At 41.5% G+C, this 13463-nt stretch overlaps 1 protein-coding gene across 1 annotated transcript in view; it reads right to left on the bottom strand.

Annotated features, from left to right (window-relative positions):
- LOC124015749 (ubiquitin carboxyl-terminal hydrolase 43-like) overlaps nt 1–8204 on the bottom strand; it is a 99398-nt gene extending 91194 nt beyond the window's left edge. Inside the window, exon 1 of the mRNA XM_046331202.1 lies at nt 7267–8204. Within this exon, the coding sequence (XP_046187158.1) occupies nt 7267–7887 (621 nt within the window). The 5' untranslated portion in view covers nt 7888–8204. The remainder of the gene's footprint in view (nt 1–7266) is intronic.
- Nucleotides 8205–13463: the final 5259 nt, after the last annotated feature.

The raw sequence follows: 13463 nt of genomic DNA, 5'->3' as shown, positions 1-13463 counted from the left end.
CATGTCCTGCGTTGCATATAATCGATGCAACGCAGGGGGATGATTTAACAAAAGCGCAGTTGTGAAAAAAGCACAATAATTGTACGACTGTATCTAACCATAAACACTAATTCCTTTCTTAAAATCAATACACAGAAGTATATATTTTTAAACCTGCATATTTAGCTAAAGGAAATCCAGGCTAGCAGGCAATATTAACCAGGTGAAATTGTGTCACTTCTCTTGCATTCATTGCACGCAGAGTCAGGATATATTCAACAGTTTCGGCAGCCTGGCTCATTGCGAACTAATTTTCCAGAATTTTACGCAATTATGACATAACATTGAAGGTTGTGCAATGTAACAGGAATATTTAGACTAATGGATGCCACCCCTTAGATAAAATACGTAATGGTTCCATATTTCACTGAAATAATAAACGTTTTGTTTTCGAAATGATAGATTCGACCATATTAATGACCAAAGGCTCGTATTTCTGTGTGTTATTATATTATAACTAAGTCTATGACTTGATAGAGCAGTCTGAATGAGCGATGGTAGGAAGCAGCAGGCTCGTAAGCATTCATTCAAACAGCACTTTCGTGCGCTTTGCCAGCAGCTCTTCGCAAGCACAGCGCTGTTTATGACTTCATGCCTATCAGCCAAATGGCTGGTGTAACCGATGTGAAATGGCTAGCTAGTTAGTGGGGTGCGCGCTAGTAGCATTTCAATCGTCACTCGCTCTGAGACTTGGAGTGGTTGTTCCCCTCGCTCTGCATGGGTAACGCTGCTTCGACGGTGGCTGTTGTCGATGTGTTCCTGGTTCGGGCCCAGGGGGAGCGAGGAGAGGGATGGAAGCTATACTGTTACACTGGCAATACTAAAATGCCTATAAGAACATCCAATAGTCAAAGGTTAATGAAATACAAATGGTATAGAGAGAAATAGTCCTATAAATACTATATTAACTACAACCAAGTCTCATGTTAAAAGGAACTCATGTCCTGAGCAAGGAACTCAAAAGTTTGCTTTTTTACATGGCACATATTGCACTTTTACTTTCTTCTCCAATACTTTGTTTTTGCATTTTTTAAACCAAATTGAACATGTTTCATTATTTATTTGAGGCTAAAATAGATTTTTATTTATGTATTATATTAAGCTAAAGTAAGTGTTCATTCAATATTGTTGTAATTGTCATTATTACAAATAAATCATAATCGGCCGACGTCTTGTCCAGATTGTCTAGCCCGGCAGATTTGTAGGGGTACAGATTTTGCAGCTCTTTCAGAACATCAGCTAACTGGATTTGGGTGAAGGAAACGTGGGGGAGGTTTGAGCGAGTTGCTGTGGGGAGCGCTGGGCTTTTGACCATATGGACCAGTCCCATCAGTCATATAAATAGGACCCCTGCTAGGGCTTTTTACTGTAACAGCAGCTACATTAGATGACTTCTGAATGTTGGTATGCACTGCCTCTTTCTCTGTGGTGTCATCATCAAGCACATTAGGCATGATAATGACTATAGTGGGTGCTGGTACTGTAAAACTGACATATACTGTATGTACGCCCAGGGGTTAAAACTTCTTGGTGACAGGGGGCAGTATTTTGACGTCCGGTTGAAATGCATGCCCAAATTCAACTGCCTGCTACTCATCCCCAGGAGATATGATATGCATATTATTAGTAGATTTGGATAGACAACACTCTGAAGTTTCTAAAACTGTTTGAATCATGTCTGTGAGTATAACAAACCTTTCAGATTTTTAAAAAAGTCACTCTCTATTCAATTGGCTTTCATTGGGAATCCAGATTTCTAAGGGACCTTCTTGCAGTTTCTGTCGCTTCTACCGGATGTCAACAGTCTTTAGAAATTGGTTGAGGTTTTTCCTTTGTGTAATGAAGAAGTACGGCCATCTTGAACGAGGGTCACTTGAAGTGTACTGTTAGATAGAGGCGCGTGACCAGAAAGCTAGCTACAGTTTGTTTTCCTCCTGTACTGAACACAGATCATCCCGTCTTTAATTTTATAAATTATTAAATACCTAAAGTTGTATTACAAAAGTAGTTTGAAATGTTTTAGCAAAGTTTACAGGTAACTTTTGAGATATTTGGTAGTCACATTGCGTAAGTTGGAACCGGTGTTTTTCTGGATCAAACGCGCCAAATAAATGGACATTTTGGATATATATATCGACGGAATTAATCGAACAAAGGACCATTTGTGATGTTTATGGGACATATTGGAGTGCCAACAAAAGAAGCTCATCAAAGGTAAGGCATGAATTATATTATTATTTCTGCATTTGTGTCACGCCTGCAGGGTTGAAATATGCTTTTCTCTCTTTGTTTACGGAAGTGCTATCCTCAGATAATAGCATCGTTTGCTTTCGCCAAAAAGCCTTTTTGAAATCTGACATGTTGGCTGGATTCACAACAAGTGTAGCTTTAATTTGCTTTCTTGCATGTGTGATTTAATGAAAGTTACATTTTTATAGTAATTTATTTGAATTTGGCGCTCTGCACTTTCCCTGGCTTTTGGCCAGGTGGGACGCCTAGCCACATATCCCAGAGAGGTTAAATTGAGAGGTGTTGGGGGGGGGGGGGGTGTATGACTGTGAGAAGGTCAGTTCTGTCAACCTTTTAAAATGACATTCTATTCCAAAATAAATGAAAATTCTAAAATAGAATTTCCCACTCTGGAAATGAACCCAATAACATATTGGTCCATATTATCAGGCAGGTGTGTTATTTAGCAATAAGCATTATCACCTGATGTAGCCCACCTGATGCTAACTCTTAGATCTAAACATTAGGCTATCTTGTTGCCAGTCAGCAATATATTGATGACTTGAATGCCACCCCCCAAAAAAAAAATCCACTGGCACTCAGCAAACCAAGGATCATGTACTGTGAACTATTGCAGGTCTACCTGTTACACCTGACCCGTGTTACAATTAGCCCCGATCTTATGCATTCAACACCATTAGTGACCTCTGACGAGCATAAACCATTTCAATGCTAAAATATTTGGTTCTAAAATAGTGCATTTTACACATTTTTGGGATTTGAGAAATAAGTGTAGTAACACTAGAACGCTCCGTGATCCTCCGCTATTTACAGTGGCCATCATAAATGCTTTCAAATGTGGGTTTTCCCGCGACTGTATTAAGAATGTTGTACAATGACTGGACATCCATATGTCTCTCCCTGTGCAGCACTAATTTGAGTGCTCCTCAAGAGGAATATTACTTTCTCGCATAGAATGCGACAGGCTGAACAATTTAATAGGTAAACTGTTCTATTGGGTTGTCTGATTTTGCAGTTGCCTACTCATGTTTTTGGTTGTGGAAAATTAAAATGTGGACAACACATTTTTCATTATATATGTCACGACTTCCGCCGAGGTTGGCTCTCCTGCCCGTTCGGGCTATTGTTGTTCACCGGAGAATAAACCTTTATTCATTATTTGCTCTCTGCGCCTGATTCCACCCACCTTGACTAGTCGTGACAATATAATTCAAAATTAGGGAGCAGTGTCATGCCCATAGAGGGCACAGGTGCACGTACACCCACAGATTTGTCTTGTTTATATATATTATTATTATTATTTAAAAAATAATACTACTAGCCACCTAGCAATTTTATGCCCAGATAGATTCCTAATCTCCCAACATATTAGCTGGCATGCCTTTAGAAAAGCAAGCAATTACTATATGACCTGAATAAGACTCACATTACTTTCAATATTTTACCCACATTTTTGCAGAGATGCAGAAAAGCATATTTAGTTTCTTTTAAAAAAGACTGTCAGGAGGATACAGACAGCTCAAGAGGTTAGATGTTTAGATATGCAGAAAAATAAACAGTTTTGACATAGAATTAAGCTTAATTACTATAGTTCTAGATTGCAGCAAAATGCTGTTTCAGGTGTTTGGAAAATGCTAAATTCTTCAACTTCAGGACTGGGACATATCCCAATATGGATCAACCCCAAGCCATCCTCAAGTACTTTGTGCCCCCTCAGATTTTTGGGGTGAATGACGCCCCTGACCAAAGGTCCCGGGTCTCATTTGAATCATATGTGCCAGGTGTCAGACCCGTTGGGACCCAGCCCAATTAAACCCCTGTGTACGCCTGAAGAGAAGATTTACAGAACAAGAACAAGTGTCATCTCCCTGTGACTTCACTGAGTCATTTAACTTCATATTTAAAGTCCTGAAACCCAAAGCTCTGCCAGATCAGATAGCCTAATCATTAAAAGGAGACCCCAGATTTTGACACATCCTTGGAAGCCAGAGTCACTCTCACAGTGATGAGTCATCACACAAACATGTCAAAACTCTAAACTGATTTATCCTTCCAACACGACCAGATAGTCCATCTGCTCCGTAGGGAGGGAGTGAGGACTGCATTCCAGCTCAAGAGGCCTTCATCCCTCCCTCCCTACCCTCCCTGACCCCTGTCCTAGGCCTCTCCCATGTTATTGAAACCTATATACTAGCTGTTGAGTAACTGTTTGAGTTTCTGTTTTCAAACCTTCTCTGGCCCCTCTATGCAAACAGTGAAATCCACCAGGAGGGATTCAGAGAATGCACTAGGACAAACAGATCAGATACTCTTTAAAACACACATCTGATTCTGATCCCAGAGCAGGTAGAATAAAGCCCTCAGATCAGAGGACAGTGACAGGTAGGACATGATGAACGGGAAGAATATATATATCAAGTCGTGGGCACAGTACTTAACCTTTGATACCACATTTCAGTAACTCTCCCCCGACAGCGTCAGTCCTGCAAGGTGCTACTGGAATGTGGCTCAGTGCCAGTCATCCTGCGGTAGCTACCTTTGTGTTTTATTTTTCTCCTGTCTGCGCCACCAACCTGCCTGAGAGGAGACTGGGACAGATCACCATTTAATGGTAACTTTTTGCTTCTAATAAACCAATGACCTCTCTTCTGAATTCACTCAAAATACATTTTACCTGCTTATAATGAAGTAAAGTAATTTCTTTCTGCCAAGCTGTCAGTCATTCTCACATTAGAGTTGACTTGGTGCATAAGAGTGAATATTAGCCTGTAACTGAACAGCACTAGTGTGCAACCACCGAATTGCTTTTGCTAATACATTGTGTTACATCATAAAGTTTCCTTACATTCACTTTCATTTTCTCCTCCAAAATTGTGTTTATTTCTTTATGACCCAAACACTTATCCACCTTCTTTGCTATTCCTTGTCTATGCGATTCACTCTATCTCCTCTTACTCTGTCAGAGGCATGTGGAGTGGCTGATAATACTGTTTGAGAACTCTGCTCTGAGATAATTATGAAGTGGGCCATTTAAATTACGGGGTAAGGTTTTTGATTGTTTATAGATGGCTGGTTGTTTTGTCTGATGCTCCCATGGCCTAAAGGCTCAGACAGGGGCCTGACAGCTATCTGATTATCTTATGGTGCCTGCAGACAGCTGTGGAATTACATAGAAGACCGTTTTAGACGGCCAGACATGAACTCATGACCCTTCTGGTCACAGAGCCACAGCCAAGATGCACGCCTGTGTGTACTTAAACACAGGAAAGATCTCATCACATGCATTGAGTATTTATCATTACCGCTATCTTGAGATCTCAACTATCTTGACTACATGAAGCCAGCTCAGATTTTTGTCCTCTCAAAATCTGACAGGAGAGCCCCACAAGGGAAGAAGGAAGTGGCTATAGATGGAGAGGAGTTGGCAGGGTATCCTTAGAAGAGTGAGATTGTGAGAAAGAGTTACTTTTTGGAGGAGAGGAACAGTCACACAGAACATTGGGTCAGACAGAGACCAAATAAACTAGTTAGGATTGATTCTCCTCTGAGACCTCTCTGGCAGGAGGTACAGCACTGACTGCACAATAAAGGTAATAACATCTCTGGATAGTAATTTAGTCTGGTATTGTGGTGGGGCACTCTCAATCTGCCCCTCATTGACCACCACCCAGACAAAACATCTCTAACTCTTCTACTTCCAGTACATTACACTGAGCTAGAGGCAAAGTGATTGAGCCCCTGGCTTTGCACAATGCAGGGTGAAGGTGTGCCTCTAGTTATGCTTACACCTCTTCTCCTTACAGATCAATTAGCATTTCCAAGAATAAATCCATTGTGAATGTATTGTCCTACCCCTTATCATCTTCTTTTTATCTGGCCTTGAACTATATAGGAGCTTAGCACTGCAGGCGCGGGAGTGTGATAATTGTGTTTTCCTCCTCTTTAGCGTGGGCAGGGTGGGAAAGCCTGAGGGGAAACTGATACTGTCACCGCCTCCTGATCCACACTCAGATCCACACTCAGATCCACACTCAGATCCTTTAATGGAGAGTGTTCCTCTCAATAAACAGTCGTCTCTATGGCAATGTTGCCTAACTAACATAATGAAGTGTGTTCTATTCAGAAACACTCCAATATTGTAAATGGTAGTGAGTCAGCCAGGTGCTATGCACATCATCTCAGCGACTGGAATATTAAAGCCCAGCGTTGGAAGCCGCCATACCTGGAAAATACTCAATATAACACACCAGCTTTCAAAAGTCTGTTTAGAGTATAGTAAGTCCATTGTTTATGTTCAAGGCTCTTCTGTGCTGTGAGTGTCTGATGGAACAAAGTGCCAGCTCAGCACTCCAGACAGACACCTGGTAATCCCATGCCCTCAGACTCCAGTGACACACTGTGCCAGCCAGCCACCTCATTCGTAAGTGGTGAACTAAAAGCCATCTGGGTAAACTCACAGACTATAAAAGCACTGGAGAGATGAACTGGAGTTCAACATAGCTATCAAAGCTCCATGATGCACTGACTTGTAAAGTAATCAATCCTGGAGAGAAAAATAAACAGGTTACCTGTAGGCTAATACATCTTATGAACTCCAATGTCATGGATAGTGCCTCAGCATCATTTTTGGAATATCAAATCAAATGTTATTTGTCACGTTTCGTAAACAACAGGTGTAGACTAACAGTGAAATGCTTATTGACCAATATGATAACATTTTCTGTAAATCCCCTCAATATTTTAGGCAAATGTCAAACAAATGGTTTTTTATCATGTTAGGAATGACTGCAGCATAGTTTTTTATGTTGCGGTTTCAATCAAGGTGCAATCAAGGTATACGGGGGCAAATGGAAATTATCTTCGCCCCTGGATCTCTGGTACTATAATGGCTTGTCCTGAGTTTATTACATAGTAAGTATATTGTTAGTACACAGGTATAAGAGCAACTCAATTTGATAATAGCCAACTATAGCCTACCTTGAATTCCACGGACAGTTGCGGGATGTATTCCAGAGTCCAAAGTGCCCTAACAAGTGATGCCAACTGCTCCGTGACTTCACCTCTGGCATGCTGCGTGTCTTCACTTTTAACAATCCCATTAATTCTCCTTCGTCTCAAATCCAATTTGTACCATTCCAACCCGAGATACTCTGCGAGCAGGTCAGTGTTGCTCAAGCACTGGACCACGGCGTTCATGAAACAGGTGTTCCCGTGATTTTTCAAGCCTAGAACACCTGGAATGTTGCCACCATAGCACCATAAAACCCTTTCTTTCACCGAGCAACGGGAAGAAGCTATCGAATTATTTTTAACAGAATCCTCCCCGGCGACCTGGACATCCTCTTTGATATTTTCTGAGTTGGCACTGAGTGTGCAAGGTGTCCCGTCACGAAACCCCCCATCGTCATCCTCTGCGCCCTGAACTGCAACGTCTCCAAAGTGGGTAAAAGTGCCCAAAGTTTTGATAATTTTATTAACAAAACTCCCCACCGACTTCAATGATTTCTTTCGAAAAAGCCGTCCATGTTTCTGTTTGTTTTCCTTGCGCGTTGCTGCCTTTGACGTGGCTTCATCCTTCACTCTGCAGTGTTTATCCATATCTTTATAATACTTTGCCGATGTTGGAGAATTCTGGAATTAATTTCGAGGCCAGTGTGCCACTTTTCTGCAGAGATTTCCCATCCGGATACCGTGAGGAGGACAGAACACCAGCGCACAGAGGTGAAACCATGGCACATCAACACATATCAACTCCGTGCAGCTGGTAAACGTCAAACATTCCAACACTTACTGAAACCCTTAATGCTTGTTGACCAAATTACACGAGCTCCATCGATGTTACCCGCGCCTTTCCTTGCCTCCTACTTGCAGCCTTTACGGGCATGTACACACTCACTTACCCATCGCTTCGAACTTCGCCTCGAAAGAGGCGTGTATTCATATGCGTAGTGTGTGACTATTCCCTCCCACTTTGATTCTAGTCCCTGTATCATCAGAGTAGTTCACGCTGGCATAGTAGGCCATATTAACGCTGACTCACAAATTGATGTTTCCAGGTTTAACTTTGATTCTAATGAAAACAATCAAGTTGATGTTTCCAGGTTTAACTTTTCTTCCCATGAAAACAATCCGTTTTTCATGGGTGAATGTTGAAACAGTCATGTTTTCTGTTTGGCAGGTTTCCTCTGTTAGTATTAAATACATGGATATGTCATGGACAAGTTTTTGCATTTAGAACACACACATATTAGCCAATCATAAATGGATTAATGATGTGTAGACATTATTTAAAGTAGGTTATGTGGGTTTCCCAATGTTTGGGAACCCCTGCTGTTTCAACCCAATGGCAAGAAGGGTAGTGGTGAGGTGCTCACCTGAAGAGAGCAGTAACCAACCATACACAACAAGATAGAAGGATATGATGAAAAATAAGCAGACATATTTCAGTTAGTTTCATCTCAAACATGAACTTTATGGAGTTTTTGTTGGGGGAAAAAACAGTCCACTATCTTTGCAAAATCTCTGTTAGGCCACCTTGTAAGCATAAGTGTATTCCTTTTACATTCACAACAATATCATTCAATACCTTGGGGAATGCCCTGGCAGAAATGGAGACCTTGTGAAATAATGTCTTGTTAATCTATACTCAGGCAATGAAATGGGATCACTAATCAGAGTAGGATTATTACTCCAATGCAGCCGATCCAATGCAGCCGATTTTATCTCAATATCAAATCATTTCTGGGTAACATTAAGTACCTTACTGTGATTGTTTTCAATTAAAATGGTTAAAAAAAATAAAGCTTCTTAGCAAAGAGCAATTTCTCAAGCAAGAATTTTGCTAGGACTGTCTGGGAGTGGTTTGAGTGGGGAGGGGGAAACTGAAATGTATCTGTTATTGACAGAGAGATTTGGAACTCTCTTTCTTATTGGTCTATTAAGTAATTTACCACATGGTGATGTCACCATGATAGGCCAAATCTCTACCCCACCAAAACAGGCAGAAATTTCAGGCAGTCTTTTCAAACAGTTCTTACACTAAAATGGATTATCATAATTTTCACAATTTTACAGTATTTTTCCAACCTCATAATGTGGAAATATGCAGACTAAATAACTTTTTTGCCCGCTTTGAGGACAATACAGTGCCACTGACACGGCCTGCAACGGAAACATGCGGTCTCTCCTTCACTGCAGCCAAGGTGAGTAAGACATTTAAACGTGTTAACCCTCGCAAGGCTGCAGGCCCAGACGGCATCCCCAGCCGCGCCCTCAGAGCATGCGCAGACCAGCTGGCCGGTGTGTTTACGGACATATTCAATCAATCCCTATACCAGTCTGCTGTTCCCACATGCTTCAAGAGGGCCACCATTGTTCCTGTTCCCAAGAAAGCTAAGGTAACTGAGCTAAACGACTACCGCCCCGCCCCGTAGCACTCACTTCCGTCATCATGAAGTGCTTTGAGAGACTAGTCAAGGACCATATCACCTCCACCCTACCTGACACCCTAGACCCACTCCAATTTGCTTACCGCCCAAATAGGTCCACAGACGATGCAATCTCAACCACACTGCACACTGCCCTAACCCACCTGGACAAGAGGAATACCTATGTGAGAATGCTGTTCATCGACTACAGCTCGGCATTCAACACCATAGTACCCTCCAAGCTCGTCATCAAGCTCGAGACCCTGGGTCTCGACCCCGCCCTGTGCAACTGGGTACTGGACTTCCTGACGGGCCGCCCCAGGTGGTGAGGGTAGGCAACAACATCTCCTCCCCGCTGATCCTCAACACGGGGCCCCACAAGGGTGCGTTCTGAGCCCTCTCCTGTACTCCCTGTTCACCCACGACTGTGTGGCCACGCACGCCTCCAACTCAATCATCAAGTTTGCGGACGACACAACAGTGGTAGGCTTGATTACCAACAACGACGAGACGGCCTACAGGGAGGAGGTGAGGGCCCTCGGAGGGTGGTGTCAGGAAAATAACCTCACACTCAACGTCAACAAAACTAAGGAGATGATTGTGGACTTCAGGAAACAGCAGAGGGAACACCCCCCTATCCACATCAATGGAACAGTAGTGGAGAGGGTAGCAAGTTTTAAGTTCCTCGGCATACACATCACAGACAAACTGAATTGGTCCACTCACACTGACAGCGTCGTGAAGAAGGCGCAGCAGCGCCTCTTCAACCTCAGGAGGCTGAAGAAATTCGGCTTGTCACCAAAAGCACTCACAAACTTCTACAGATGCACGATCGAGAGCATCCTGGCGGGCTGTATCACCGCCTGGTACGGCAACTGCTCCGCCCTCAACCGTAAGGCTCTCCAGAGGGTAGTGAGGTCTGCACAACGCATCACCGGGGGCAAACTACCTGCCCTCCAGGACACCTACACCACCCGATGTTACAGGAAGGCCATAAAGATCATCAAGGACATCAACCACCTGAGCCACTGCCTGTTCACCCCGCTATCATCCAGAAGGCGAGGTCAGTACAGGTGCATCAAAGCTGGGACCGAGAGACTGAAAAACAGCTTCTATCTCAAGGCCATCAGACTGTTAAACAGCCACCACTAACATTGAGTGGCTGCTGCCAACACACTGTCATTGACACTGACCCAACTCCAGCCACTTTAATAATGGGAATTGATGGGAAATTATGTAAATATATCACTAGCCACTTTAAACAATGCTACCTTATATAATGTTACTTACCCTACATTATTCATCTCATATGCATACATATATACTGTACTCTATATCATCGACCGCATCCTTATGTAATACATGTATCACTAGCCACTTTAACTATGCCACTTTGTTTACTTTGTCTACATACTCATCTCATATGTATATACTGTACTCGATACCATCTACTGTATGCTGCCCTGTACCATCACTCATTCACATATCCTTATGTACATATTCTGTATCCCCTTACACTGTGTATAAGACAGTAGTTTTGGAATTGTTAGTTAGATTACTTGTTTGTTATCACTGCATTGTTGGAACTAGAAGCACAAGCATTTTGCTACACTCGCATTAACATCTGCTAACCATGTGTATGTGACAAAGAACATTTGATTTGATTTGATTTGATTTGATTTGTATTAATCACGTTTTTGACTCCACTGGACCTTTATAGACGTGTTTCTTATTTTGGCTTATTAACCATAAATTGAAGATTTATTGAGTAATAAAAAATAACTCTGATATCCAGACCAACTCTCCTCACCAGTGCTAGACTGAGAGGGAATCAGGGTGGGGAGAATTTTGTCCAGGGCAGGTGAGTATACCTCTATGGCAGTATGGACCCATCTACACTGATGCTGATCACGTACTTGTTGTTGGAGCACATCTTGATGCTGTTGATGCTGCCACTGTGCCCAGTGCCAATGTCTGTCACCTGCCCCTGGGATATCAGTGTTTCATTTAGTCTGTTGTCAGTGCAGTACAATGGGTACAGTACAGACTGTCTCATTTTACAAAGGCTTGATGAATGATGTCTCTGAGAGACAATGAAATGTTGTGGCCTAAGATTAAATTGAACTGTATAAACCATACATATGCTGTTTCTTAATCTGTGCCAGTTTCTCAAAGCAGGAAAATAATCCTGCAGCAACAGGAAATGTAAATTATTATGTGGATTATAATTAATGGATTTTTTTTGTAGGGGGTTGATACAGTTTTCATTAGGGCAAATCAAGTGTGAAACTTTAAAGTAGAAATTACAAACTTAACGCATCTGTATCTGTCACAAAATGGTCTCCATCGAGGGTGATGTCATTCCATTAATGGATCCTGAGAGGGACCCTTCTAGTTCTCGTAAGGCAAACCCGTCATACACCTCCCAATAGCCAATCCATCTCAGAAAGGATACAGTATGTTAAATATTACAGGCCTTGATGTGCAGTAAACGAGGATCATAGAATAGTTGTGTGAAGAACTCTCATTAAACTGCAAAATGCATACAATAACAATGTATAAAATCCACCCAACAGTTTCCAAAAGCACATGCTCATTATCTTTCAACCAGGATTATAATATGCAGACTATTTCACAATGACCACTATTCATTATTCAAACTTTTTAATCAATGCAAGTCTGTGTCCAAATCACTCCTCCTGTTTAAAAATGTTTATAAGCAGATGTATTTTGCATGCCAGCATTTATTGGCTGTTAAATCATTTTGGGAGATTTAGAACTAAAGCCTTGACTTTCTCCTAATGAGTCCTTCACGGTATGCAAATAGAAACTGCAACCGTGTATCAAATAGTAAAATGCAGTGGTTAACACATGGTTGTGTGTGGGAATGAGCCATAATCATCTCTGATTGTATAAATGTATAAATGTATAAAGTCCAGTACCCAGTTGCACAGGGCGGGGTCGAGACCCAGGGTCTCGAGCTTGATGACGAGATTGAAGGGTACTATGGTGTTAAATGCTGAACTCAACTCCAGCCACTTTAATAATGGGAATTGATGGGAATTGATGTAAAATATATCACTAGCCACTTTAAACAATGCTACTTAATATAATGTTTAAATACCCTACATTATTCATCTCATATGTATACGTATATACTGTACTCTATATCATCTACTGCATCTTTATGTAATACATGTATCACTAGCCTTTAAACTATGCCACTTTGTTTACATACCCTACATTACTCATCTCATATGTATATACTGTAATATGTATATACTGTACTCGATACCATCTACTGCATCTTGCCTATGCCGCTCTGTACCATCACTCATTCATATATTTTTATGTACATATTCTTTATCCCTTTACACTTGTGTGTATAAGGTAGTAGTTTTGGAATTGTTAGTTAGATTACTCGTTGGTTATTACTGCATTGTCGGAACTAGAAGCACAAGCATTTCGCTACACTCGCATTAACATCTGCTAACCATGTGTATGTGACAAATCAATTTGATTTGATTCTGATTTGATTGACAATTGCAATTGTTATTTGAAGTTATTTTTAGACCACAAATAACACATTTCCCTTTTAAAACGCAGGTGCCTTTCTATTTTTCCCTTTGTGGAAAAGTGAATTAACCTACAAAGAAGGAGCTCAGGAAGAGTGTAGATTTGACATCCTATGTGATTGTGTCACCACTTTTCATGAAAAAACATGTGCTCCAGTAGTATAGAGTGTAG

Source organism: Oncorhynchus gorbuscha, linkage group LG26, assembly GCF_021184085.1.
Source record: "Oncorhynchus gorbuscha isolate QuinsamMale2020 ecotype Even-year linkage group LG26, OgorEven_v1.0, whole genome shotgun sequence".
Lineage (NCBI taxonomy): Eukaryota > Metazoa > Chordata > Actinopteri > Salmoniformes > Salmonidae > Oncorhynchus > Oncorhynchus gorbuscha.
The sequence above is the reverse complement of the archived record's forward strand: the minus strand, read 5'-3'. Positions and strand labels throughout refer to the sequence as shown.